The 25563-nt window shown below is 46.0% G+C and overlaps 1 protein-coding gene across 9 annotated transcripts in view; it reads right to left on the bottom strand.

Annotated features, from left to right (window-relative positions):
• The window catches only part of RC3H1 (ring finger and CCCH-type domains 1), an 828931-nt gene that overhangs the window by 276016 nt on the left and 527352 nt on the right, over positions 1-25563 (bottom strand). For all 9 annotated transcript variants that reach the window (XM_086956761.1, XM_086956804.1, XM_086956790.1 and 6 more), the window contains one exon: positions 16458-16622. In XM_086956761.1, coding sequence (XP_086812887.1) covers positions 16458-16622 — 165 coding nt within the window. The remainder of the gene's footprint in view (positions 1-16457; positions 16623-25563) is intronic.

Here is a 25563-nt window from a genome sequence, read left to right as displayed (position 1 = left end):
GTTACACTGCGTTCCATGTTTTCCAAAAGTCTGGTGTCCTGTTTTCACCAGTATCCCAGATACTTTGTGACTGCACTCTTTTCACATATACCTGTCACTTTACCTTGCATTGAATGTTTAAAGACTGGGGTGTTTGGCAGTTCACCTATGATCAATAGTGATTCACTAGAAAAGGGGGCTGATGTATCAAAGAGTTTTACCCATTGTCTGTGGGTAAATGTGATAGTAAAAAATGTAGGTTTCATAAGAACCTTTCCAAATATGTACTATCAGTGAAAGACTCAAATGTAGCCAAAATAATCAAATATGATTTTGATATTTCCTGATTCTCTACAGTTTATAAAACAAATGCTTCTAACCCCTGAATCTTTAGATCAAAGATCACAAAACTAAAACAATTAAGAAACACTAACAACAAAACTCAAGCAGAATAATGTGAGGCCAGTCTTTCTTACTGCTACCTTATATAACCAAGTCACATTGTACTGGCCCCTTCAGGAAGAAATAAAAATGACTCTTTCACTCTCCTTTTCCTTTCTTTGAATGGTATTTAGTTTGTGGTTGTGCAAGGTTTTTTTCAGTGTTTATATGTTTATACTGGTGAGGGCTATTTCCCTTCCGGAGGGGTTTTATCAGTTTTTGTAGGTTTTTATACCTAAAACCAGACAGCCTACATACAATGTTTTGTATGGAAGCGTCTAAAGGGTTGATTTGGTTGTTGTTGCAGTAAATAACAAATCTCTTCTATTTAGCTACATAGCACGCTCGTGTGGTTGGTCGTCTTGCCTCCCTAATGATTTTCATGCAATCTGGGGGCAAGTTAAGGTATCCAAACTAAGACCTCAGGACCCAGATCGCTAGGTTCATTTGATTGGGATCTGGGTGTCTGATTTCTCCATGGTTCTGAGTTAGAAGATGGGGTGCAAGGCACAGTCTTTGATGAGGAACTACTGAAAGTTCTAGGAACGTGGTGTACCACGGTTGTCTCGCCCATGTGGGAGCAACTAGGATCAGCGTCAGTGAGTGTTGCCGCAGTTTGCGTGCCACCAGCGGGATCTGCGGTGCTGGGGGAAAAGCGTACGCAAATCTGCCTGACTAGTTTATCCATATCGCATTGCCCTGTGACAACGGATGTGGGAATCTGGCGGCAAAGTACTGGCATTTAGAGTTTTCTTTTGTGGCAAACATGTCTATTTCTGGGTGACCCCACTCTTTGAAGAATGGCTGGAGAACTTGGGGGTGAATCTCCCATTCGTGTAGTTGTTGGCTGTGCCTGCGGAGCACGTCAGCAATCTGATTGTCCTTCCCTGGGAGGTGTTCTGCTAGGAGAAAAATGTTTTTGGGAATCGCCCACTTCCATATGCTTTGTGCCAGATGGGACAGCTGTGGAGAGTGCGTTCCTCCCCGTTTCTGGATATAGTACATTGCGGTCATGTTGTCCGTCCAGATCAACACAGTCTTGTTGTACAAGTATTTTTGAAATGCTTTTAGGACTAAATATATAGCTAGCAATTCTACTTGGTTGATATGCAGCTTTTTCTGTTTGGTTGTCCAGAGCCCTTGTACTGTTTATTGAAGGAGATGGGCTCCCTAGCCTGTTAGTGATGCGTCCGCTGTTAGTACTAGTTGTGGAACTGGCTCTTGGAACAGTCGCCCCTTGGAAAGGTTTTGTGGGTTCCACCACAGCAGAGAGTTGTGACCGCGACTGTCTACCAACACTAGGTCTTTAAGTTGTCCTTTAGCCTGGTTCCATTGCCGTGCTAGGCATTCCTGTAATGGGCGCATTTGAAGTCTGGCATGGGGGACAATGAATATGCAGGAGGCCATCATGCCTATGAGCTGCATAAAGACTCGAGCTGGCAGAGTGTTGTGGCAGGAATTTGCGAATGAGTATCTGCATACTGGCTATCCTTGCTGAGTTTGGATATGCCATCGCCACTGAGGTGTTTATAGTGGCTCCCAGGTATTGTTGTACGTGGGATGGTTGCAGATGCGATTTTGTGTAGTTGAAAAGCCTAGGCTGTGTAGCAACTGAATTGTTTGAGATGTGCGTGCTGCGCACTCTTGGTACGATTTTGCTTGTATTAGCCAATCGTCCAGGTAAGGGTACACGTGGACGTGTTGCCTCCTGAGATGTGCTGCCACTGTCGCTAAGCATTTTGTAAATACTCTTGGAGCCCTGGTAACCCCGAAGGGCAAAACCTTGAATTGGTAGTCTTGACCTTCTATTGTGAACCCAAGGTATTTTCTGTGGGCTGGATGGATAGGTATGTGAAAATACGCATCTTTGAGGTCCAGTGTTGCTAGGAAATCTCCTTGTTGTAGCAACGGGAGCACTTGTTGTAGTGTGATCATATGGAAGTGCTCCGATAGTATATATTGATTTAGGGGTCTGAGGTCCAATATTGGTCTGAGGGAACCATCCTTCTTTGGAATAAGGAAGTATAGGGAGCATACTCCTGTCCTTTGTTGGTGGAAAGGGACTTGCTCTTTGGCCCCCTTTTCCAGCATGCATTTCACCTCTTGTTGTAACAGGCTGATGTGTTCCGTGGACATAGGACGATGTCTGGGTGGTATGTTTGGTGGTGTAGAAGTCAGTTCTAGGCAATAACCAGACTGGATAATTTCTCTCACCCACCTGTCCGTGGTAATTGCGTGGCAGGCAGGTAAGAACTGTTGGAGTCTGCCTCCGACCGGTGTTAAGTGGTCTGGAGGTAGCATAATGAAGTCACTGTTTTGTGCAAGTGGAGGCTCCGGTGTTATTGCCTCCACGTCCTCTTCCCTTATTATTGTTACCTCTGTAAACTCCTCTGGTTGTGTTCTTGTTGAAGGAACCTTGTGTGTTACTTTTGAATGAGGCAGATGTTTGCGAGGTATTTCCTCGTGTGTTTGCTCTGTATGAGGAGCATCGAAAGGAGCCCCTATGTTGCACAAATTGCAATGCACCCATTGATTTTGCGGTTTCTGTGTCTTTTTTCATTTTATCCAAAATGGTGTCGACAGCGGGGCCAAATAGAAAGTCGCAGCCATGCATGCCTGCGTAGTAAGACGCTAGTGTTAATTGACCTAGCTGCTGTGTCTGCTGCGTCAAGCGCACATTTGATGGAGGCGTTTGATATGAATTTTCCCTCCTGTATGAGATCATCAGCTTGTGCTTTAAAAGGCTCAGGTAGGTGTTGCATTAGGCTTTCGAGCTGATCATAGTACGCCCTGTCGTAATGAGCCAGTAGGGCTTGTGTATTAGCAATCCTCCACGAGTTGGAGGCTTGTGCTGCTACCCTTTTGCCTGATGCCTCCAGTATTTTTGACTCTTTGTCAGGGGGAGGTGCTTCCCCTGTTGTCTGGGAGTTGGCTCTTTTACGTGCGTTAGCCACTACCAGTGAGTCTTATGGCAACTGCCCTTTGATGTAAGTAGGGTCTGTAGGAGCTGCCCTATACTTTTTTCTATTCTTTTTTTTTTATCCATATTTGACCATATGATTCATTTGAATTGAGACTGCAGTTTGTTACACAACACAAATGCTCCGATGCATTTCGGGCTGGAATAGCCCTTTCTCAAGGAGCGATCGATGAAGATTGGCTGCTGAGATGGAGACTTGTAAAGTTGTGGCGCTTGCGTAGCGCTTCTGGTGAAACTCCGTCATCCAGAACGGTGACCGGGATTTGATGTGGCATATGGTCAAATATGGATAAAAAAGGTTTACCAAACAAAGATATGTGAACATTGATGATAAACCTTGATCAACAAAATAAAAAACGTTTCACTTCAAAACAACACGGAGTCTGTCGCGTCTTTGACGAACCCAAAGGTGTGCCCTATCACAAGGATGCGTTTACGCACTCGGTAACGCACTCAACCAGCTATTTGTATCCTTAAATATGTCAGGTGCGTGTTTAAGAACTCCTTTTAACATGGGAAGTGTTCTGACACTTTGTCCTGCAGTAGGGAATGTGTCAAATAAGAAGTCTTCCTCCACAGGGTCATTATGCATGTCCACATTGTGGAATTGTGCTGCCCTGTCTATGAGTTGATTGAAGACTACGGTGTCATCAGTAGGTGACGGTTTAGTAGGATAAGTGGGTACATCAGGGACGGGATGGGTGTTGTAAGGGTCTTTTGTCTCCTCCCAAGGTCCCTCTTGTGGTTCAGGATCCTGTGGGAAATCATATAGAGGCTGTGGCTCATCCCCTGTGTTTCCCTCATTGTCCCTGTGGTGAGATGGAGAGTAAGGAGCAAAAGGTGTAGTAGGCATGATAGGTTGAAAAGGGATGAAGGGTCTAGAGGGAGAAGTCCCAAAGTCCTTTTTCTTTAATGGAGTAGGGGAATGAGGTTCAAAGTCCAAAGGCCTCTTTTTCCTATGCAGGATGGTAGTCTCTGGATTAATATATATCTTTGCCTGGTCGTCTGATGGATCTGGTGGAATAGTTCTTCCTCTACAGTCCTGGGTTGAGTGTTAGACTTCTTTGGGTCGGTAACACCTTGTTTTTCGATGACTTTTGGTGTTTTGCTGGATTTTTTCGGCTCAGGCCCTTTTTTCGGGTCGACCGGAACTTTCGGTTTGACACGTTTTTTGTGCTCCCTAGTCTTCTTTGGATGAGTGTCCTTTTCAGAGTCTTTGTTCTTTTTTGGATCGACTGGTGCCTTTTGAGCAGTTATCTTTGGGTCGACAGGTTTTTCCGGCCTTGCTACGGGCTTCGGTACGGCACCGTTTGCTGGGTCGATGGATTTCGGAACAGTAGGCTTGTTCGGGTCGGCGCCCTTCGGCTGTGTGCCTTTGTTCAGGTCGACTACGTTTTTGGGGTCGACAGTTTTTGGCTGAACGTCCTTTTTGGGGTCGAAAGTCTTCTTTGGCTCAACACTCTTTGGCTGTACGGCCTTTTTCGGAACGACGCACTTCGGGTCGACGACCTCCTTTGGCTCTGGAACCTTCTTCGGGACAATGGTACTGGGGCCCTGGGGTCTTTGAAGGTTTCAGTTTCGATTTCGGAGCCGAGCCGGATGGCTAAACTCTTTTATGATCTTGGCTAAGGCCTTTTGGTAACTGGCTAATTGTTGTCAGGGGCAGGGTACTCACGATTTGCCCCGGTGGGATCTCGTCATCAGAGTCCGAGTAGTCCTCGACGGTGACGATTTCTAGGCCTGAGTCTGGAGCTTCCGGTAGATCCTGGGCATCATCGAAAATGTTGTCTGGTTCCGGTGCCTGTCGCTGCATTTCTTGCCTAGTGGCCCGTCGGTTTCGTATAGTTTTCTTCGATCGAAACTGGGCGCAGGCTGGGCAGGTTTCTTCCCTATGGTCTGGGGAAAGGCACTTGTTGCATACTGAGTGTTATCAGTATGTGGGAACTTGGAGTGGCATTGTGGGCACCTTTTAAACGGGCTTCTTTCCATCGACGGTCGGCTCACGTGGCGTCGAAAAGGCCGAACGGCCCACGTCGACGACCGATTCGAGATGGAAGGCTGGATCGAGTAGAGAGGTACCGAACGAGAACAATACCGTCGAAGTCCAAGGCCTTTTGGCCTTTAGAAAAGTTTTGTTTTCGATTCCGAAGTTGGATTATAGGAGTTAGCATCCAAACCCAATGGCGGAAAAAAACAATCTGAGGATGGAGAAGATGCCCATGCGCACTGTAGTCCAGGGGAGGAGTCACCTATCTTGTGATACTTCGAAGACTCTTCCAAGACAACAAAGTGCAATCATCCGGACCCAACACTAGGCGGCGATCATGCACAGATATGAATTCAGCAGCCCACATGCCTCGAACATATCGTTACTGAAGGTAAGTAACTTGTGCATCTGAAAGAAACAGGTTAGTATTAGATTCCTTACCTTAGAATAGATACCCCAGCAATAAGAACCCTGGTGGTGGGTCTGCGAACCAATGATCACACCAGAAAGTCCTGGAGAACGGAACGGCCGAAAAAGCCATCTCTCCGGACTTGGCTGTCCAGGCAGTAGTGTCTTGCAAACGTGTGCAGCAAGGCCCACGTAGCCGCCTGACAGATGTCCTGCAAGGGGACTCCCCGACCCAGGGCAGTAGTAGCCGCCGTGGCCCGAGTGGAATGGGCACTCAGCCCAACGGAAGGCTCCTTTTTAGCCAAGAAGTACCATACCTTGATGCACAACACGACCCACCGAGAGATGGTCAGCTTGTGCACCGCCCGACCTTTCTTAGCGCCCACGTAACCAACAAAGAGTTGGTCATCCACATTGAAACTGGCGTGTGCGATCCAAATACAATGAGAGCGCACGTTTTGGGTCCAGAAGGTGGAGCCTCTCTTCCTCTTTCGAGGGATGTGGAGGCGGAAAGAAGGTGGGCAAGGTGATGGACTGCCCGATGTGGAAGTCTGTGACTACCTTGGGCAGGAAAGAGGGTCGCGTCCTCAACACAACTTTGTCCGGATGGACAGAAAGGAAAGGAGGTTTAGAGGAAAGAGCCTGGAGCTCACTCACCCTCCTGGCAGAGGTGATGGCAACCAGGAATGCAGTCTTGAGAGTAAGGAGACGAAGAGGACAGTTAATAAGTGGCTCGAAAGGAGCGCACATCAGGTAAGTCAGAACAAGGTTCTAGTCTCACTGAGGCATCACGAAAGGAACAGGAGTAAACATATGAGTGGTGCGCTGGTAAGGCCGAAGGGGAGCACAGTAAACTGCTTGTGCTTGTGGCCTACCGTGAACCGCAGGTAACGCCAGTGGGCCGGCAGGACAGGGATGTGAAAATAAGCGTCCTGCAAGTCCAGCGCTACCATCCAGTCTCTAGGGTCCAGGGCAGCTAACACCTGTCAAGTCAGCATCTTGAACTTCTCCTTCCGGAGGAAGCCGTTGACGTTCCGCAGGTCCAAGATAGGGCGTAGGCCCCCTTTGCCCTTCTTGGGAACCAGAAAGTAGTGAGAGTAACAACCACATCCTACTTCTGGCCAAGGAACACGCTCGATGGCCCCCTTGGCCAAGAGGGCTGTAACTTCCTCCCGCAGAAGATTCAAGTGATCCCCCGACACGCGGTGGTACTGCGGTGGCATGGCTGGAGGGGTCGCCTCGAAGGGGAGGGAGTAGGTCCTTCGGACGATTTGCAGCACCCACCTGTCCGAAGTGATGTTGCGCCAGTGAAGGAGGTGATGGCGAACCCTGCCCCCCACTGGCGTCATGTGGGCCTGAAAGCCCGGACTAGGATGGCTTTGAGGCGGATAGTGCGGGGGTGGATGTGGACTGGCCTCGCCGTTGTCCCCGGGCACCGCCATGGCGGTTACCACGTCCGCCACCGTGCTGGATGTCAGTCTGCGGCCCATGGCTGGCAGTACGTGTGGGGGCGTCCCTTCCTTGGCCACGAAAGGAGCGAAAGGCAGCAGTTTGCTGGCGTGGGGCCGACAGGCCCAAGGACTTGGCCGTAGCCCTGGAGTCCTTAAAGCGCTCAAGCGCACCGTCTACCTTGTCGCCAAAGAGGCAACGGCTATCAAACGGCATGTCCATAAGGGTGTTTTGGACATCAGCCGAAAAGTTGGCGGACCTCAGCCAGGCGTGGCGACGAATCGCCACCATCGTTGGCATCGCTCTACCTAGCGAGTCCATTGTATCCAGTCCACACCGCATAGAATACCGTGCCGCATCTTGACCCTCCGCAAGGGCTTAGGCGAGTTTAGTCCGGGCCTCCTCCACACATTGCGGCAGCACGGCTGCGACCGTGTCCCACAGAGAGGGGGTATAACGGCCCAAGAGGCACGCAGTGTTAAATGACCGCAACCCCAAACTTAGGAAGGAGAACATTTTCTTTCCGTACTGTTCGTACCTCTTGGATTCCCGACCGGGGGGAGCAATCGGGAATCTGGTCTGGGAGTTAGAGGCCTGGATGACCAGGCTCTCGGGGTGGGGTGGGTGGACAGGAAGAAAGGGTCGCCCGGAGCCGGGCGGTGGAGTCTGGCCACGTTCCTATCTACAGGCGGACCTGTAGCGGGCCTGGACCAGGTGCCCAGAAGAACGTCAGGCAAGGCCTCATTAAACGGCAGCAGAGGCTTGCCTGGGGTTTAAGGACCTCAGTGAGGAGGTTAGTCCTCACGGCCGGGACGGGGAGTTAAAGGGATAAGGCCTTGGCTGCCCGGGTCAACACCACACTATAAGCAGCCCTCTCCTCCGTAGCCACAGTAGGGGGGGTTGAGGGGGAACAAAACCAGTGTCTGGCGAAGTGTCCAGACCACTGGCATCCCCAAGCTCACCTGCCCAGTCCTGGAAAGGCTGGCACTCACGTGCCAGAGGGTCCTCAGACCCCTCCTTGCCACCCATCTCCTGATACTCGGGGCCAAAGCATGGGGCCAGGTCATAGAAGTAAAAATCTCCTAGCGGCGTCGAAGACGGCGCCGAACCCGAATTGAGGGTAGGACCTGGGACGGTGCCGGGGTCAACACCCGGGGGTCGGCGCCGGCGAGGTTGTAAAGTCGACCGGCGACGACCCAGGTCCGGAACCAGCGGGGCCCTGCGGCGCCGGGACCGAAGTCGCCGACAGCTCCGGGGCCGAAGCACCCGACCGCTTGGGGACCTAGTCGGGGCCGCTGGGCCCGAAGGCGCCGCGGAACCCGACGGAGGAACGAGCGACCTCATGGCCATAAGGAAGCCCTCGATCTTCTCCGGCGTCGTGTTCTGCCCAGGGATCGGCGGGTATGGAGCAGGCCGCGACACCTACGGCTCCGGCGGAGCCGTGTGGGCGCTGTCGCCCGAACCCCCGGCCGCGTCGCGGGGAGTCAGAAGAGCGATGTCACCTCTTCAACTTCTTGTGCCTCTTACCTGAGGACTTGGAGCCCGATGAATGATGTCTACTCCCGGAGCTATGACGACTCTGGCCCCAAGACCGGTCCCTCGACCGCCTTCCGGACCGGGACCATGAACTGAGAGGGGCCGACTGCCGGAGCTCGAGGCCCTTGCGAGACCTCTCCCGCCTAGCCTTCGACGTCAAGGCCCGGCAGTCAGGGCACGACTTGCCATCGTGGTCGGGCTCCAGGCAATAAAGGCACTGGCGATGGAGTCGGTAACCGACATCAGTCGGCTGCAGTAGACACAGGGTTTAAACCCGGGCATCTCTACCGGGACCGACTGAGTCGGTCAACTCAAAAAGCAGAAAAAAAAGATCCATAACGTTTAGTCAAAAATTGACTAAAGGGTACCACTTTCTCCGGACCTGCGCTTGCTGGCGCGGAAAAAAGAAGAACTGATGTCAGCGCGCGAGGGCGGCGTATAAGTACTCAGACGACGTCATCCTGGTGCCAACGACTCTGACAACGGACCCACAGACAACACCTACCGACGCGCAGGGGTACTTGTACGCCAAATTTTCTGGATCCAGTCTGACGCCTGGGGATATTCTAAGGTAAGGAATCTAATACCAACCTGTTTCTTTCAGATCTCCAAGATCCCAACTTACCTCTCGAAGTGTTGATCGCTCCAGAAGAATCTCCGTCCTCGAGCCTGCAGCCTTTATTCACATTCCAAGTTCTCAATTGAATAACAATGAGCGCCCGACGGCTCAAAAGCACCCTGTACCCAGCCGCCCGAGTGCCCCTGGCAGTGCAACCTTGGTCCTAACCTACTTCCCCATTTGCCCTGAGCAAGTGACCAGGAGACCAGGAGCCCAGCTCCCACAGCAGCGTGGCCTGCTTGCCAGCAGCCACCAACCAAAGGCCCCCTGCCTCTCATTGGATAACATTGGGCCTAACTACCTCTGCACCCGGCTGCCCCTGTGCAGCTGAGGGTGTACCAACTGTACCTACCTGACCCTGGGAGACCCCGAGTCTATGCCCAGAACCTTAACTCTGCCAGTCGAGTACTTACCCAAAAGCTGATAACTCGCTTTCTTCCATAGGGTAACATTGACTGGTTTCACTTGGAAATTCTTTTAAGTGTGGAGTTTTGAAACTTTAAAATATTCATCTAAAATCAGCCGAATCACGAAAACACTAACCTGTTATCAGGAGAGATCCGAGTGCTGGATCTTGGTGCCCAGCATTGACCCTTAAAAGTAATTATAACTGTACTTACCGGTAACTTGAATTTCCTTCCATAGGATAACATTGCCTGTTTTTTGCTGAAAATTTTTGAAACTTACAAATATTGGTTAAAAATCGCCTGTATAACCTAAATGCATTCTTTCAATTGTTTACAGGAGATGCACCAGTGCTGGATCCAGGATCCAACACTGAGTAAGAAAAAGTAACGATAACACTACTTACCTGCTAAGTGAATTTCCTCCCATAGGATAACATTGGTGATTCTATGTGAAAAAGTTTCTAAAGTGTCAACATTTAAAATACAATAATATTCCTTAAAAATCTCAACTGTTACTAAAACGCTTTTACTCAACTGTTTACAGGAGATGTCCCAGGACTGAATCTAGGATCCAGTTCTGTGGTTAGAAAAGTAAGCCATAAAGTAATTAATTGCAATTAACTAGAAATTCCCATTGAGCTCAATGTCAGATTGTGTTTCAAATTGTGTTGCCTATTGCAACAACTGTATCTACTGTACTTAAAAGTCTATTGCCTATTTGAAAAGTATTTAACTACAGTAACTCATTCTGAGAAAGTATATTTTGATACCTATTGTTAGTTCAAAAATAAAACTATATATTTTTTATACAAACCATTAGCCTAGAGTTCAGTTCTTGAGTGTGTGAGATCATTTGCTGACTGAGTGTGTACAATAAATGCATTACAGTGTCCTCTGATACTATACTGCCTTACTACTCGACCAAGCAACCATTTTAGAGAGTAAGGTTACATCTAACTTTAGCCTCTGCCAAACCTCCTGGGACTGTGGACTACACACTGTACCTTACTTTGTTCCAGTATATACAGAGCCACTTTCTTACACACAGCCATGGAGGCTGCAAAGGCAGTGGTGTGGTCCCTTGAGTGAGGTCCCAAGGGACCCTCTTCAACACTCAGGCCCTAGGTACCCAGGGTACCCGTCCCTAGAGACTTACAGAGGGGGCAGAAGTATCAATCGGGAGTTTGTTTTAGGGAAGGCGCACGGGCACAGGGGACCTGGGTGGCAGGGACCCTGTGCACTATGCTTGAAACAACATCAAAACCAGACAAAAAGTGACGGGCTAACCAGGTAAAAGAGGCCCTTTCTCACAGCATGAAAACTAAATAGGGTCCGGAAGAGCTGAAGCATGTATTGTGCCACCCTAAGGGACCCACCACCACACACATGAAGAGTGCCATTATACCATTCCAGGCAGCTTGAAATAGTGCAAATAAGTGTGAAAATACGACATGGCACACGCCCTGTGTGCACTGTCTCCAAACACAGTAATAATAATGGGGTATACCAGTTAAGTGCAGAACATTGCGATAGGGTATATGGACAGAGGTTCTGCCACAAAAGAGAGCATTTTGTGTATCACTATGTCTTCACAAAGGTAGGACTGTCAATCAATGAGCCATAGAAACACCCACCTGACCATACACAGACAAAAAACTCAATTAGAAGAAAATGTCCGATATATTTAGAAAGTCATATCATATAATTTGTGATTAAATGATTGGACTAACACTATGTACATATTCAGAACAAAACAACTAAAACAATAATGCTCATGAGTGACTGAAAAAATTGTGCACATATTAACAATACAAAAATCCAGAAATATTACATATAAAAGACATAAAACAAATTTGTATGCAGCATTAATGTTTAATGAATCACCCTAAATAGACCTGCGATTTATAATTTCAAATATAAATATATGTCTATTTGGGCAGCAACGCTTGTGTATTAAACGTCGACGGTTCGACCACTTGTATACGTGTGTAGTTGAGTACCATCACCATGGGGTCTTCATCAGGACTATAGACCAATACTGTACAGCCATTTTGGAGCAATTTTCTCTTGGAGAGATGCTGATATTGGATTGCGCACTCTGCCTCTGAAACAATCAATAAGGGTAACCTCAGAATCAGGATTCGTTAAACCCAGGTAAAAATGGGAAGGAGCCACTCAAGGGCATTCCATCAATGCAGACGTTTTCTGCTCGACAATGATTAAGCAAGGAGCAGCCCTTGCTTCCTTGCGACCTCAGAATAAGGATTTGTTAAACCCAGGTAAAAATGGTAAGGAGCCTCTCAAAGGCATTCCTTCACTGTAGGCGTTTTCTGCTTGACAATGATTAGGCAAGGAGCAGCCCGTGCTTCCTTGAGCCCTCCAGCATGCCTCGCTCGGAGATAAAAGTCAGCCCGTCCCCCAAACACTGCCTGCAATATATGTAAGTCGCCCCTACAGCAGGTCTTCTAGCCCTAAGGCAGGGTGCATTATATGGAATGTGAGGACATAGCTGTCAAGTTAAATTACTAGGTAGTCCAAGTGAACTGTGAAGCCATCTTAAGTATATGTGCTGGGCCCTGGTCATTACTAGTTCCCCAGCTACATGATGGCTTTACAGAAACACATGGGGTCTGGTATAAAACACATTGTCTTAAAAAATACATACTGATGACAATAGTAGATTTATTAAGACATGCACCCTGAGGGCACCTGGGAGGTGCCTCCTGAAAAACCTTCCACTATCTAGTGTGCTGGCTGACTAGTATTGTCCAGCCTTCCACCACAGACCGGTTTCTGAGCCCCTACAGATGAAAGCCCATGCTCTGAGGCCTGGGACAATGCCTGCTCTGGAGGAATGTGTTCACACCTCCTCCAGCAGGATGGCTAGTGATTTAGCATACTAAGGCCAGGGGCTTCAAAGCCCCTGCCATATTTGATATGCGACCCTGGCTTCCCCAGACCTGGGCGAAGCCACCTCTTGTCCTGTGGCCTATTTGGCACTAGAACATGCAGAGATTAGCTATGCAAGTAGGCTTGTTGCACCACCAGGTTAGTCACACAGTTTAGGTGGGCTGCCTAATGTACTCCACGAAAAAAAGGATTACACCATTTTGATCTTGGTGGAATTAAGAACTCTGGACAGGGTTATACTCACTCCCCACAGAAGTGTCTGATAGAAGGTAAGTATCCCATTAGCTACTACCCTTCACACCCCTAAATTCAGCATTTAGTGGACCCTGACACCAGGAACTCAGATACGACTGACTCCAAAAGAAGAGGGACAAAGAAGAGCTGAAGAATGGGAGAACAGAGTAATAGCTGTGGACTTTGGCACCAAACACTGCCTGCAAGCTCTTGTCCCGACAATTGCCCAGACCTGACTCGTCCTGAAGCTGTGCTAGTTTCAAAAGCCTCGGAAGGCTGTCAGCACTTAGCCAAACAGGCAGCATCTCTCTTTAAGTGAAGAAGCTACTTCCCTGCAGCCACCGCCTGCAACATCTGGCACACCAATCTGCTGACCACCGGATCCACAGATGCAGCAGCCCCCCAGGAAGAGGTTGTTGTGTTCCAGGGGGTCAGTTCCGTCTCCCCACCACTTATGGAGATGCCAGGACCACTAGGAATTGACCTACACCAATACCCAAGGTACCGGAGGTTGTTGCAAACACAAAGGCTTGTTAGTGTTCACTTCGAGCACCACTACCACCAAAGCCGGCCTGCATATCAAGTGACTCCACCAGAGGCCAACTCCACACCAGATGTCTTTTTGCTGCATTTCGTCTCTCTTCTGCAGGTGCACTGAGAATTCTATGACCTGCCGGTCTAAACACCAATGCACCCGAGCCCCTAGCCCCTGTCCATTAAATCCAACAGGGTCTCTGTGGCCCAGTGACCCCCAAGAGTGGAGTCCCCCTTTGGGCTCTTCTAGACTGATCCCCCAGCACCCACTTGTCTCTTTCTTACAGGGATTTTTCCCATTGACTACAATGTGTAGCGTCAAAGGCTCCCACCACAGAAAGCACCTCTGCACCCGGACATCCCAGAGCAGGTAAAACTGAACTCTGTTTCTAGGACCTAGGACCCTACTCACCTAAAGTCCAGAAGAACAGTCCTGTAGGTTGTTTGCAAATTACCCTAAGCAGTGAATGTTTCTCCAATAGGATACCATGACAGCTTTCGAGGCTCATGCCTCAAATCAGACAGCTGTACAAAAGGGGGTGGTGATGGATGGAGCATCTGAATCAATCAAACACTCACACCCAGTCAAAAGATCTGGGTTTAATCCATCACCGTTCTTTAGCCCACTCTGCCACCCTAGTTCAGACATGGCTATATGCAAATCAGTCTGACCCTGTGCCTCATGGGAACAGTCCAGCCCGAACTGCCAAGCCATGTCTTCCCTGGACCGGAAACAAGCTTCCGAGGACCGGTTTCTGGCATTCCAGCCGTCTTCAGCCCGGCTTGCTTGAATCCAGTGGCAAAGTGAGCAAGGCTCTCACGTCCGAGCATTCCCTGCCACACTTATGGCGGCCAAAAGCGGTACAAAAGGGAGTGGTGATGGACGGAACATCTGAATCAATCAAACACTCACACCCAGTCAAAAGATCTGGGTTTAATCTATCACCGTTCTTTAGCCCACTCTGCCACACCAGTTCACACATGGCTATATGCAAATCAGTCTGCTGTCATTTTCTACTGTCAAATTTGATAACGTCTAAAGTAATTACCCGATTACGAAGTTCTTGGTGTCAGAAATTCTATCTTTCGAAATTGGTCTAGAGTTTGAGTGTGTCTCATTTATTGACTGTGTGTGTATAGCAAATGTGTTGTACTACCCTCTGATAAGCCTAAACAGCTCACTCACACTACCATATGAGAGCATTTGGAATTCATTTAATCCCTGTAAGTCAATAACGTTGTCTGGACTTTCTACATAGTGTACCTCATTTTTTAACACTATACAACAAGCCAGCTACCTACATCTATTTAACATCTTGATGGTCTAAGGATGTGTTTTTAAGGAGGTCCTATTGATGAGTAGGAGAAATTAGCCAATTTGTAAACTAACGTTTAAGGACTAGCTGCACATCCTTTTACTAATGTGCATATGAAACCTCTCTACTGTTCTCCATGGGCATCTCCTTTTATGATGCCATGATATTTATATGAACTTTCTGTTTTTCTAGATGCTGTAAATGGACTATTGTGTCACATTCATTCACTCTATGGTAATTGCTCCAACATCTACTTGGAACTGCATTATTGTAAAAACAAAATATATAAACATCAACTTGGTCTCATAGTAGACATCACTGCATTATAGGCTAGGCTATTTAATTCAGGCTACGTAAAAACTTGGAAGATGTGTGCCTAAGTGACAGTGTGTGAAACTAATTATTGCATTTTATTTCGCCATCCGATATTTCCTTTACTTCCACTTCCTTATCGACCTTGCTCTGAGCTGGTCTTGTAGATGAACTTTGAAATTCAAGGTAATTCAGTCATGTTAGATATATGCTCACTTAACTGCTTCACTGTGTTTTAGTATTACTCATTCGATTTTGACTTAACAATTAGTTCAATGAATCCTGTGTAGTTGAAATGAATATTACTTTTGTCTTTTTTACATAAACACAAGTTAAAATCACACTAGTCTTTGCATATAACAGATTAAAATGTTTTTAATATGTTTTTTTTTCACCTCGCCAACTAAACATGGATAGCGGCAGTGTGTTTTGATTTCATAACTGTTTGGTTGTTTGTCTTTCTTTTAAAAAAAAAAAACTTTACAGATTTTTCTGAAATAAGAGCTATACCGACATGTAGCTGGCAAATTCAACGTATTTTGACCATGTTATGCAAAAAATAGTTTTGAAGCTGTATTTGTTTTATTAAAATGGAAATTATTAGTGGTAAAATAAAAACAAAATAAAAAACACATAAGTTGTAGTTTTCATTTGATATATCCAAGATAACGCAAAGGGCCTTCAGGAGGCACAAAAACTCATTGCCAAGTAGTAGCTAGGCTATAGTTTTATATATTCAATCTAGAAATGCCTTTCACCAATCGTCCTGCTTTGTTTTCAGATATAAATGCCAAAGGAGACTTGGCGCATGGCTAACAATATATGGGGTTATAAACTGTATGATTACACAAATTGAAAATATCTGGACTATGACATATAAAAAAAAGTGCTACAAAATGTTTAAGACATTTCTGCTGTGGCATAAACTTCTATGAAGAAAGAAATAGAAAGATTTGAGGTGACAAAGTATTGCAGTGAAATGGACCACAGACGTTTAAATTCAGGTCACTGGCAAGAAAAAGGAAGGACGAAAGGCGCAAGTTGAAAGGGATGGCGGACCAAAGATAGGCGATTTCATGCATCTATGCCAGCCAAGTGTGTAACCTACAGACCACAGGCACATCTGGATTCAGCCAACACGGCAATTTATCTTTTCAAAGCGAATTTAATGAGTGCTAATTGCACATATATGATAAAAGAGGTATTTTGCACAAGTTCACCTATTGTATGGAGGAGGGACGGACTGAAGTATGATGGTAAGAACGGAATGACTGATGTAAACAACCAGATAAGTCATGAAAACAAATCTCAGACAGATCAAAGAGAAACAGATGAATTAAAATACCTCATCAGGGTGGAAGGGGTGAGGCAATGTTGGTGATGGGGCAAAAGGAGGTGGGGAGATGACCTTCCTCTCCTCCAGCTGGGCCATTATCTCTTTCCGGCGCCGGTGGAGGTCATCCAAACTGGGATGGGGCTGGGAGGGTGGTGGCAAGCGACTGTAGGGCTCCTGAAATAGAAAGGGAAGGCAAAATTAACTACCAAACAGTTAACTTTTAATACTGCGCCATGCAATAGCCACAAAGCCAGGGAGTGTCCTTTACGAAAGAGAATTATTATTAGGGTGGACAAGTGTCCATCTCAAAAGATAAGCAACCACCTTCTAGGTGTCACACATATTAAAACTAAATAAACCTATGTTAAATCCATGGTAAAGTGACATGAACCAGTCAAGTTTGAATCAAAGGGATTCTGTAAATTATTAAAGCAGTGCATACACAGTAGAATGTCACACAACACAATCAAATTCAACAACGTATTTTAAAATAAAGAGAACATTTTTATAACCAAAATACCCACCAAAAAGACAAATATCCAATAATGCAAACCAGAGATATACATTTTTAAAGATTTTAGCTAAAATAGTGCTAATGATAGTCTAAGAAAGGTAGAATGGCATATAGGCTCGATTGGACTCCAACTATAATAGATCCCTTATCAAATGCAACAAGTGCATTGGTCCCATTGAAAGTTGGTAATCAGAAAAGTTTAATAACGTTTTTAAATCCAAAAGCAAAACAAGGTTGTTTCACTTTGAGATTAAAAAAATTCTTCTTGATTGGCCCGCTGCTGAACGTGCAGCCTCTGCTGTACTCGCAGCCTCTGCTGTGGAACTGAAGAGCGAATACTTGAAGCAGTCTGGTCCAGATGGAGCCCTGGACAATGCAGAACAACAATTGTTACTTACCTGTAAACAGGTGGTTCTCCAGTATTGGTGTCTTTCATAGATTAACATGCTTGAATATTCCCCCGTCGTCGGAGTGGGAGTCCCAAGGTAAATAAAATAGCAATTATATACTATACATATATGTAACATAAAACCTGAAATTTGTACTAGAAAAATGGCATAAACAGCCTACCCACATTTCTACATAGGAATGCATGGGAAAAGGAAAAGACCATATGCAGTCTATCCTTGTCATTATGTTGGTCCAAACTGCAGCCAATAAGGCGTCAGCAACCCTCTAGAACCTTCTCCTCAGAGCTCAGCACCTCAGATTTTCTACCACACTTCATTTGTAAGGGAGTCTCCCTGAGCTCTGCTCAGTTTTCTCAACTCTTCTGCTTTTTGCCTGGTTTTCAACATGTCTTCAAGTAAGAAATCCCTCTTCAGAGCTTGTTCTTCATGTGGAAAGCTAAGACTTTTTTCAGAGGATCCACACAGTAAGTGTATTTACTGTCTTTACCTGGACCATGAAGTGGGAAATTGTAAGTTCTGTAGAACTTTCTCCAATAAGACGTTAAAAGATAGGGAAGGCCGTCTACTCCTCTGGCTTCAGAGACTAAAAAGACAAGGAGCATGTACTTTCTGATGCTGAAAGCCTCATGTCTGGCCATTCCCAAGCAGCCTCAAAAAGAAGTATTGTGCAGGAGTTGCCTTCTCCATTTATAAAGAAGAAGAAAATGTCTCTTTCTTTGGCCCCTGCGGTGTCTTCACCTCTCCCTACATATATAAGAACATTAAGTCTCCATTCCTTATCTGAGGAATTACTTATTGTCGAGATGTCATCTTGAATTTTTGTATTCTTATGTAGAACACAACATGGGATATATCCCTGTGTGCCATGCCTTCAGAAAATGCATGCAGTTTAGGTAAGCCACCCGTACAGCAGGCCTTACATCACTACAGCAACGTGCACTGTAGTGCATGTGTGGGAATTCCTACATGACCAAATATACCCCTGTGGTGTTGAAGTCAATTCCTAGATATCACAAGTGAACAGGTAAGACGTATTAAGCAACTGTGCTGGGAAATGGCCATTACAACTTCCCCCAGCTACTTGATGGCTTTACTGAAACCTATGAAGTTTGGTATCAAACTCCTTGTCTTAATAAATCCAGACTGATGGCAATAGTGGATTTAATATTGCACACACCCAGCGGGGACACCTTAGAGGTGCCCCATGAAAACCTACTAGCCTCTAGTGTGCTGGCTGACTGGTGTTGACCATCCTGCTACCACAAAGATAATGTTACTTACCCAGTAAGCATCTGTTCTTGGCAAGCAGAGTTTTAGATTCACAAGCTTTGCATACTCCTGCCATCTAGTGTTGGGTCTGGATGTTTGCAAGTTGTTTTTCTTCGAAGAAGTCTTTCCAGTCAAGAGGTAGGTGACTTCTCCTTTCGGTGATAGTGCCCATGGGCACCGACTCAATTGGTAGATTGTTTTCCCATAGTGTGAGTGGAGTTAATAAAGGTAGAATGGAGATGTCAATGCGTATGTATATAAAGTAAGAGAGAGAGCTGCAACAGGTATAGGTACCCGGGGAGGCGAGTGGGCGCATGTGAATCTACAGCTCTACATGCCAAAGAACAGATGCTTACAGAGTAAGTAACATTATCAGTTCGAGGCATGCGAGCTGTAGATCACATGCTTTGCATAGACTATACAGCAGTGTTCCATAAAGCGGTGGCTAACCTGTAGTTGTTGCAGTGATCTGAAAGAGTGTTCTAAGTACTGCTTGGCCCACATTAGCTTGCTGTCTCTCTAAAACATATACACAATAGTGCTCGGTGAATGTGTGTGGTGTAGACCATGTTGCAGCCTTACAAATGTCAACTAGGAATGTTTACTAAGAAAGCCATTGTAGCCCCTTTTTTGCAAGTGGAATGTGTTCTAGGGGGTATTGTTAAAGTTATTTGCTTTTGCATAACATGTTTGAATGCATTCAACAATCTATCTGGCAATACCTGACTTGGATATGGGATTGTGCTTGTGAGGTGGAGCAAAAGTAACAAAAAGTTCTTTAGTTTTACTAAATGACTTTGTTCTTTCTATGTAATCTAAAAGGACTCTTCTAACATCTAAGGTGTGTGGAGCTCGTTCTGCCACTGAATCTGGTTGATGAAAGAATACGGGTAACTCAACCGATTGATTGATGTGAAAGGCAGAAGCTATCTTAGGTAGAAACTTGGGGTTGGTACGAAGAAACACTGTCTCTGTGAAGTTTGAAAAAAGGTTCTTTTATGGTTAGTCCCTGTAGTTCCACTCTCCTCAAAGTAATTGCAATGAGGAAAGCGATTTTCCAGGACAGAAATTGCTGTTCACATTTATGTATGGGTTCAAAAGGTGGGCCCAATAAATGTGTGAGGACTATGTGGAGATTCCACACTGAGGCAGGTGGAAGTCTTGGTGGGATAACCCCTTTTAAGTCCTTCCATTAAAGCTTTGATTAATGGCACTCTAAAGAGAGATAAGTGTTGCCTATTTTGTAGATACGCAGCTATTACAGCAAGATGTAGGCGGATAGAAGTGAAAGCTAACTCTGACCAATGGAAGTGTAACAGATAAATGATATTTTGTATTTAAGCATCAAGAGGATTGATATTACTGCAATAGATAACAAAACATTTCTATTTAACTGCATAACAGGCTCTTATAGTAGGCCTTCTGGCATCTCTGATGATGTTCATACAGTCTCGTGGGAGATTTAGATAACCAAACTATGATTTCAGGAGCCATCTCACGAGGTTGAGTTCTTTGGGATCTGGGGGTCTGATTTCTCCATGGCTCTGTGTGAGAGGTGGATGTGAGGTGGAGCTTTTGATGTGGAACTAGTGACAGCTCCAACAGGGCTGTGAACCAAGGTTGACGGGCCCATGTGGGAGCTACTAGGATCAGTGTGAGGGATGTTTGTCAGAGTTACCGAACAACAAATGGAATGAGTGGGAGAGGCAGAAAAGCATACGCAAATATCCCTGACCAGTTCATCCATAGTGCACTGCCTTTGGAGAGCGGGTGTGGATACCCGGATGCGAAGTTTGGGCATTTTGGTGTGTGGCAAAAAGATCTATTTGAGGGAATCCCCAACTTTGTAAGTATGGGAGGAGAACTTGAGGGTTAAGTTCCTATTCGTGGATTTGCTGTCTCAGTCTGCTGAGAAGATCAGCAATCTGTTTACTCATGGGAGGAGTTCTTCTAGGAGATAGATTTTGTGATGAATAGCCCACTTCCAAATGTGATGAGCAAGGTGTGACAATTAGAGAGGGTGCCCCCCACTTCAACCCTGTTTTTGTATATAATACGTAGCTGTCATGTTGTCGGTACGGACTAGGACAGCTTTGTTGAGCAGATGAGTCTGAAACACTTTGAGCCCTAGAAACATTGCTAGCAGGTCTAGATGATTTATGTGTGATGGTGCAGATGAGCCCACGAAACAGTGAGGGAAGCGTGTTGCCGTTAGCATTGTCTGCGTAGCTGAGTCAATGAAGGGCTGTCCTTTTGATACATTTTGTGGGTTCCACAACTGCAGAGAGCTAGGAGTACGGCCATTTACCAACACTAGATCGGTTAAAAGACCCTGTGATTGGTTCCACTGACTTGTTAAGCATTCCTGAAGGGGACGCATGTAAAGCCTGGTATGGGGAACAATAAAGATGTAAGAGGCCATCATTCCAAGCAGTTGCATGTACACTCGAGATGTGAGTGAGTGGGCTGAAACTGGAGAACTAGAGCATGAATATTGCGAATTCTGGCTCCATTGGGGAAGGCTCAAGCTCTTTGAGTATCTAAAATGGCTCCTAGATAGTTTTGAGTGGTAGAAGATTGAATATGCGATTTCAACACACTGACTGTGAAGCCCAGTTAGTGCAGTGCGAGAAAGTGCCCTCTTTCTTGCATGGTATGCCCCAACTTTTTACTGAATTGCTGATGTGCTTTGACTTGAGTGTGCCCTGGGCTCCTACCAATCAAATAAAAAAAATACTTTATTTGGTTTGCTTAATCAGAAACCATAAAAGTTAAAAGTTACAATGTACATTATGATCACAAGTTAAAATACACAGTGTACACTTTACCCAAGTTAGAAACAGTAGTGATAATTTAAATTCAACATTTACATAATGAGGAGGGCGACATAAAAAGTCAATTTAAAAAGAAAGACCATAAAAATAATTTTTACCATTTAAAAATCGAGAATTTTTCTAAACTTCATTGTACATTTCAGAAAACCAGCCACAAAGGGGATACAATCAGGTTTTAACAATTGCAAATAGTAGAGGGCGGGACGTACTTGCACAACATTTTTTAAAATAGTTTTTAGGTAAAAAGTCTTGGGAAATGTATAAAATTTACATCAGAACATAAAGTGCAGCAGGTCCCGTGGAGACAAGTTGTCGCAGCCACAGGGTGCAAGCACTTTCCCTTTGTAACATCCCCTTGGGACTGCTAATAATAAGTGAAAAAGATTTAATCTGAACCTGCTTAGTAAGAATCGCTCATATGATGGTAACAGCCATGATAAGTATGGTTCCATATCTAGAGAAGTTTTAAGCATCCTATGTATACGCACACTAGGCTTCTGAAGTTCTTTCTCCTCTCTTTCCATTCTCTTACGTAAGGAGTGTTTAACTAGCACCACATCTTTACTGACAATACCATCAGGTTTTAGAAACAAGTCCAAACGTCCCAACTCACTAAAGCAGGTTTTTAAGTATTTTAACCATGGAATGTTGATCATATGGTCTAAACTCAAGATCTCTTTTGGAAGATTATGTGTAAAACCAAGGTGTTTATTAACACCTTGGCTGCTAGGGGGTTTTCCCGTTCTGTGCTGAGTTTAATGGATCCCCATTGTTCATGACAAGGTCAACTCGTCATAAGCACAGGGCAGGTAAAACCCATGACGAGTTGACCTTGTCATCAGCACTGAAGGGGTTAAGCCAACATTGTAGCCAAAAGGTGAGGGGACGCAAGGCCAAGGTATCACAAATGAAAGGTGTGCCGGTTTCTTCATGGACTGACAGGTTCGCGATCCCCTTCGGGACACTCAGTAACTGTTTTAAAAAATTGTTTTCAGTCACCTGTAGGCCCTCAAGGCCAGAGTATTCCCATAGCTCACTCCCATAGCTAGCTATAGATATGCTCTTGGCTTGATAAATCTTCAGCATGGCCGCCACAGGTAGATTGCCCATTTTTTGGCAAAGCCAAATAGAGCAGCGTTGGCCCAAGTGACCTCTCCCCTCTTCTTATTTAAAAGTGCGACCCATTAAGCCGGTGATCTAGCAGAACACCCAGATACGAAAAGGTTGTGCATATTGGCACTCTAACTCTATTTACCATATAAGGGTACTGGCTTTTTGGACGTAGCCCTACCTGCACCACAAAGGATTTAGAATGGTTTATGGACAAGTCTCGCTTAGCCATAAACCCATGGAAAGCATCAAGAAGGGTTTGCAACCCTTTCGGGGTGTGAGCCAAGAGGACTGCGTCGTCTGCATATAGCAAGACGGGCAGGCCCCGCCGTCCCACATATGGATAATCAGCCCCTGTTACTAGCAGTGATCCTTCTAGGTCATTTATATAAAGGTTAAAAAGGAAAGTGGCCAGTATGCACCCCTGGCGAACGCCCCTTTCGGTGCTGAACTTCCTGGATACCTTAAGGTCTATGGTATATCTGATGTTTGCCTTTGTATCTCTATGCGGATCCTTTAGAAAGTCCACCAAGTTCCGCTCCACACCCATGGCCCCCATGGATTGCCACAACTTGCCCCAATTGACGCAGTCATAAGCGGACGACAAATCCATGAAGGCCATGTAGATGGTCCCTGTGCGAGCGATGGTGTATTTTCACAGGATCAGGTAGAGATTTAGGCATTGAGCCATAGTTGAGTGACCTGGGAGGAACCCGTACTGATTATCCGAGATGATCTTGTTCTCCTCCGCCCAGGTAATCAACCTGGCTCACCGGTTAGAGGAGGCAGTCCCTGATGCAGAGGTCAGACCCGGGACCAGGGTTCAATCCCCGATGCGGCAGGGCCTTGAGCTCAAAATGTCCACGGGCTTGATAATTCTCGCCTCGGTGCCTTCTTGAATTGTGGGTCAACACTCTGCAACTCTGGGCAATAGCTTGCTTAATCTCCACTACGGCCCCACCGCGATGGGATGCCTGGTCTTCACCTTGGGGATGCCAGTAGGGGTAATCTCGCAGGGAAAGGCCAGGACGGGTTCCCAAAGCAAGCGTCTGGAGACCTTACGGTGAAAGGCGCTATATAAGAATGTATGATTTACGATTTATTTATTTACTCCCCCTAAGACCTTTACAACAGAATCAATCAGGGAGATTGGCCTATAGTTCGTAGTACAATTACGATCTCCCTTTTTAAATACTGGTACAATTGTAGAGACTCCCCAGGATGTTGGGCACCCATCCTTTGCCGCTGCGTTCCACACAGCGGTCAGGATCAGAGCCCAAAAGAAGGGGTTAGATTAAAAAAGGTCCGGGGGGAATGCCATCCGGTCCTGGGGCCTTCTTGTTTGTATGATTAATAATGCCCTCCTTCATTTCATTCACAGTGAACACCACTACATCCTTACTTGGGTGTCAAATCAGGCGGGTCTAACCAAGTTGACGTGTTTTTAAAAATATTGACAAAGTGGGACACCCATTCATCCTCAGTGATGTTAGAGACTACTTCTTTGACCCCCTCCACTAAACAGGGTGAACGATTAATGGTACTCCAAAATCTGGAACTGCTAGATAAGGTCACAGGATCTAGGAGCTCCATCCATAGTGCTTCTTTCAGCTCCGCTTTACGTTTAGCAAGGACTTTTTTTTATAGTTGATCCGAAGTGTACTAATCAGGGTTCTGTCCCTAGGTATTGCTTTCAAGCCCACCTTAAGTTCTCTAGCGGCTTTAGAGAATTGGTGACGGAACCATTAAGGTTCATTAGACATACTAGGTCTCCCTGGAGCAAGTAACATGCCTCCCACTTTGGAGGGAATCCCTTCAAAGGCTTTAAAGGTTTCTGTAGCCGATGATTCATCATGAATGCAGCAAGAGAATTCTGCCGCACAGGCGTCCTTAGGATTTTCGTGAAAGAGGGACGGAATTACTTGGTTCCATTTAATTTGCCGCCCTCCGTCAGTTTATTGCAACGTATTGGTGCCTAATGCAGGACCCTTTTTCTTCAGAATACTCTCTCCCATGGTCACACAGACAGGGTTATGATCACTGTGTGCATTTGGGATTGTGGAGAAACTCTGGAGAAGGGGTAGAATGGTTCTAGATAACAATATGTGGTCTATAAAGGATCCACAACCCCTACCTTTATAGGTAAGTTCCTTTTGTTTGCTAAACGGTGGGACATAATTCATCGCCGAGGATTGGTTGTGCTGATTTAGCATATCGTTAAGGGCATTTCCCTGTTTGGTGTGCTCAAAATGGAGTCCCGATATCAAAGGACATCCCAGTGTGCCTATCGCATTAAGTTTAGGGTCGCCGCACGGATGCACATTAAAATCTCCTACAATGAGTAGATTCTTCCTAAGAGAGCCGCAACGCTGTTCAAAGTAACTATTCAGCTCAGTGATCCTCCAGCCCTCTTTTTTTTAATGGCATTATGAAAATTGATCACATAAAGACCGCTATCTTTTTGCCCCAGGGAGATAGCCTGTATATTTCTGTTATCCGATGGAATAGCTCTGATACTACATCTTAAGGCCAACAACGTAAAGATGGCCAATCCTCCCATGGCTCTACCACTGTTTGCTCTAGTCGCTGGGACAAAGAAAGCTCTATACCCCACCAACGAAATATTGCAGTTGACGAGCCATGTCTCTTGGAGACATATTATTGAGTAGTGGCTGACAAACTGCACCCATGAGGGGTCTAAGACCTTTCCCGCCAGCCATGCGATATTCCAGGAGAGTACGTTGTGATCCTGGGTATACTCCTTTATCTCCACGTTAATATCCCCGGGAAGAGCAGACAATATCTTTTCAGGGAAACAATTTTCTCGAGGCCCTACTCCTGGTGTGGAAACAGTTTTTCCTAATTTAGCCTCCACGGGTACAGGCTCTGACACAAGGCTATCTACTAGGGAAAGCCAGTTGGTGGATAGGCTAATACTCATATGGGGATTTAAGGTTTCTTGCTTCCCACACAGTCAG

Source organism: Lissotriton vulgaris, chromosome 1_1 (assembly GCF_964263255.1).
Source record: "Lissotriton vulgaris chromosome 1_1, aLisVul1.2, whole genome shotgun sequence".
In the NCBI taxonomy this organism is placed as follows: Eukaryota; Metazoa; Chordata; class Amphibia; order Caudata; family Salamandridae; genus Lissotriton; species Lissotriton vulgaris.
Note: the sequence above shows the minus strand (reverse complement) of the source record. Positions and strands in the feature narration are given on the sequence as shown.